Source organism: Pygoscelis adeliae, unplaced genomic scaffold, assembly GCF_000699105.1.
Source record: "Pygoscelis adeliae isolate BGI_AS28 unplaced genomic scaffold, ASM69910v1 Scaffold945, whole genome shotgun sequence".
NCBI classification, from domain to species: Eukaryota; Metazoa; Chordata; class Aves; order Sphenisciformes; family Spheniscidae; genus Pygoscelis; species Pygoscelis adeliae.
The window spans coordinates 86,434-89,992 of NW_008824878.1; the positions used below are offsets into that span (position 1 = coordinate 86,434).

At 57.5% G+C, this 3,559-nt stretch overlaps 1 protein-coding gene across 1 annotated transcript in view; it reads left to right on the top strand.

Annotated features, from left to right (window-relative positions):
* The first annotated feature begins 401 nt into the window (after positions 1-401).
* Positions 402-3,559, top strand: part of PUS3 (pseudouridylate synthase 3) — a 6,912-nt gene continuing 3,754 nt past the window's right edge. Inside the window, exons 1-4 of the mRNA XM_009324523.1 lie at positions 402-815; positions 2,012-2,577; positions 2,949-3,139; positions 3,278-3,544. Of these exons, the coding sequence (XP_009322798.1) occupies positions 429-815; positions 2,012-2,577; positions 2,949-3,139; positions 3,278-3,544 (1,411 nt within the window). The 5' untranslated portion in view covers positions 402-428. The remainder of the gene's footprint in view (positions 816-2,011; positions 2,578-2,948; positions 3,140-3,277; positions 3,545-3,559) is intronic.

Genomic DNA, 3,559 nt, shown 5'->3' on the forward strand with positions numbered 1-3,559 from the left:
GCTGGAAGGGCGGAGGCTGGCTGAGCGCGGTGCGAAAACGGAAAGGGCTTCCGTGACGGCTCCGCGCGGATGGCGAAAGGCTAGCCGGGAACGTGCTGCCGCCGATCCTGGGCTGACGGGGCAGAGACGATCACGCGGTGGCGGCGGCTGGGCGGGGGGGGGAAGAGGAGTGATTAAAAAGTGCAAAAAAGGAGACTCGAGTAAGACGAAGCTGTCCGAGCTAAGCCGCCTTGGCCCTTCCCATGCTCTGCTAGGAAGACGTGAGGGGTTAGAAAATAAAGATCTATTCCATGGGTAACAATTATTTTACAGAGCGAGCCTCTAGGTGTAATAAAAGCCACATAAAAACGCAACCCCCCCCCCCCCTTCTTTTCCCGCCGGCCCCCGGGGCTCCCCCAGCCGCTAATAAAGGCTCCAAGACAGCGGCCATGGCCGAGGGGAGCGCGGTTACCGATCAAGAGCGACTCCTGAGGAGGGTGCAGGAGCTGGAAGAGGAGGTGAAGCGGCTGCAGGAGAAGCTCCGGGAGGACAAGGAGGGCGCTGGGAGAAGAGAGGCTCCTTCCGCCCCCGGGAGAGCCAAGAAACGCCAGCAACGGCCGTTCGATTTCGGCGCCTACGGCCGCAGACACGTGGCGCTGAAGATCGCCTACCTGGGCTGGGGCTACCAGGGTTTTGCCAGCCAGGAGAACACCAGCAACACCATCGAAGAGAAACTGTTTGAAGCCTTGAAGAAGACGCGGCTGGTAGACAACAGACAGACCTCCAACTACCACCGCTGCGGGCGGACGGACAAAGGAGTCAGCGCCTTTGGACAGGTCAGGATCCCCCCCCCCGGGCTTCCCTGGATTTCTGGGCTCCTGGGTGGGACGGAGATCCGGTGGGATTACTGTCCCACAGTGACGAGCCAAGACAGCACATTCGTTTGGGGGTTTTTTTTTAAAAGCCATCAGCTTTTAAATCTGAAAGCGAGCCTGGCGATGGCTTCCTCCATGTGGAATGATGATTTTAGACCCTCGCAGTGTTTATTAGCGCTAGGTTTTTTTTCCAAGGGCCTGCTTTGAGAGGATGAAATGCGTTTTAGGCTGCAGCTTCCCCAATAGCTCCGCGCTGCCAAAAAAGGGGAGATGCCCCTTCCTCCACAGACGCACTCGTTGCTCTTCCTGCGCCGACTGCAGCGCTTGGCGGAGCCCTCTTGGCTGATTTAACTCGCTAACCCCACAAAAAATTAAAAAAAACCCCAAAAAACTAAAAAATCCAAGAATTGGATAGCTTCCTGCGGAGTCAGGCAGCTGAATTCCTGCGCAGAAGGGTCTGAGGGGAGCCGCAGCTAGCGGAAGGGAAGGTGGGAGTGGGAGCTGGAGGGAGGGGAGCCAGCCGGCCCGCTCGGTGGGCACGGAGCCATCAGGCTGGCTGAGCCGTTGGGGAAAGCACAGCCCTTCCTGCGCCGCGATGGCTTCGCTGTCGGGCCGGTCTCTCCTTCCCTCCCGGCTCAGGAAGAGGAGCTGGCTTAGCTTTCGCCTCGCTGGGGTGGTTTTGGCTCGGGTGGGCGGTCTGCTCTCCTTCACAACACGAGCCGCACGAAATAAGGGCAGGGGCTGCCTTTTCTTGCGCCGTTTAAAGTGCGCAGGCACCTGCAACTTGCTCCCACATCAGGTTTCCCAGACAGCCAGGCTGCTACTGGGTTCAAAGTCATCACCTCCGGGGGGGGGGGGGGGAAAGAGCACATTCTATCCTAAAAACGTGGACTAAAGTTGAAGCCATTTCGAGACCGTGCTACGTAGGCAGTCTGCAACTTTCTCTGTTTTATTAAAGGAATCCGTAGCATCTGCTAGGAGCCTTTGCAGAGGCACTTGCGGCTTTACCCGCAGGAAGGAGGGGTAAGATCGCCTGATTTAAGACACCTTCATCTGTAGGAGATCCTGAATTTATTTCACAGCGGTGTAGGAAGACTTGGCTTGACACGCCGAATACGCCCATCTGTGATCTAATCCTGGCTTTCCTCATTTTGCAGGTGATTTCCCTAGATCTCCGCTCGAACCTGTCGGAGGGGAAGCAGCTAAATGGCCGCAAGGGCGAGGCGGAAGGCAAAAGCGAGAGGGAGGAGGAGCTCCGCTACACCCATATTCTGAACAGGGTGCTCCCGCCCGACATCCGGGCGCTGGCCTGGGCCCCCGTGGAGCCCGATTTCAGCGCCCGGTTCAGCTGCCTCAAGAGGACCTACCGCTACTTCTTCCCCTGCGCCGACCTGGACGTGGCCCTCATGCACGTCGCAGCCCAGAGGTACGTGGGGACCCACGATTTCCGTAACCTGTGTAAAATGGACGTCGCCAACGGGGTGGTCAACTTCCAGAGAACGATCCTCAGCGCCGGAGTGACATGGGTGGAGGGAGGAGGAGAAACGGGGCTGCGGGATCCCTTCCGTCTGTGCCAGTTTGAAGTGACGGGACAGGCGTTCCTGTATCACCAAGTCCGCTGCATGGTAGCGATCCTCTTCCTCATCGGCCAGAGGATGGAGAGCCCCGAGATCATCGACGAGCTGCTGGATGTGGAGAAGAACCCCCGAAAACCGCAGTACAGGTACGGAGAGCTCGGGAAAACCTCCCGGGCTGCTTCTCAAAGCGACGGCTGCGCGCGAAGTGCCGCTGGCAAGCCGCTTCTCTGCCAGCCTGCGAAGCAAGTCTCTCACAATACGGAAGCAAGCTGCCGGCGGCCTCTCTGGGAGGTATCCGTAAGGATCACGTTTTTCTTGCTTTCGGACAAGCTTTTGATGGCTTTAGTCCTTGGTATTTGGTTAAAACTAATTCAGTTTTTATCGGGAAAAGGAGTTCTGTAAAAGACAGGGCTGTTTTTGGCAGAAAGGACGGGCTGATGCGCTGTTGGCGCGAGCCTTTTTTGTCACAGCATCCCTCCAGACAGCAACGGGTGACGCCTTCTCTCCTTTGCCCTAGCATGGCAGTCGAGTTTCCCCTTGTCCTGTACGACTGCGAGTTCGAAAACCTTCAGTGGCTCTACGACCGAGAAGTGCAGGAGTTCAACGTTACCCACCTACAGCAGCTCTGGGCCGACCACGCGGTCAAAACTCAAGTGCTACGGAACATGTTACGAGGGTTAGACGCTGCTCCCGTGGCTACTGGAAAAAGTAAGGGATGGTTTTGTGGCAATACCTTGGGATGGGGGTAACTGGGTTTAAAAAAAAAAAAAAAAAAAAAATGAATGAAGGAAAGGGGGAAAGAAAAATATTTGTCAAACCACCGGTATTTTTTCGATTATATCACAGGCCCAGGGAACAGCACGACCGTCCTCTGGGGAGATACGAAGCCTCCGCTCTGCAGCCAGGTCAGCGGCTTCGTGGAAGGCGTCAAAGCCCGCACCTACAAGCCTTTACTGGCCCGCCCCAAGTGCGAGGGGCTGGAGGCCCGCATCCGCCACTTTGTGCGGAGGGGCCGCATCGAAACCCCCCGGGGCCTGGAGGTAGGGGGGGACGGAGACGAGCAGCCCCCCGAGACCAAAAGGAGCCACCGCGGCGATACCCCGGGGAGCGGCAGTGCCACAGAGCAGC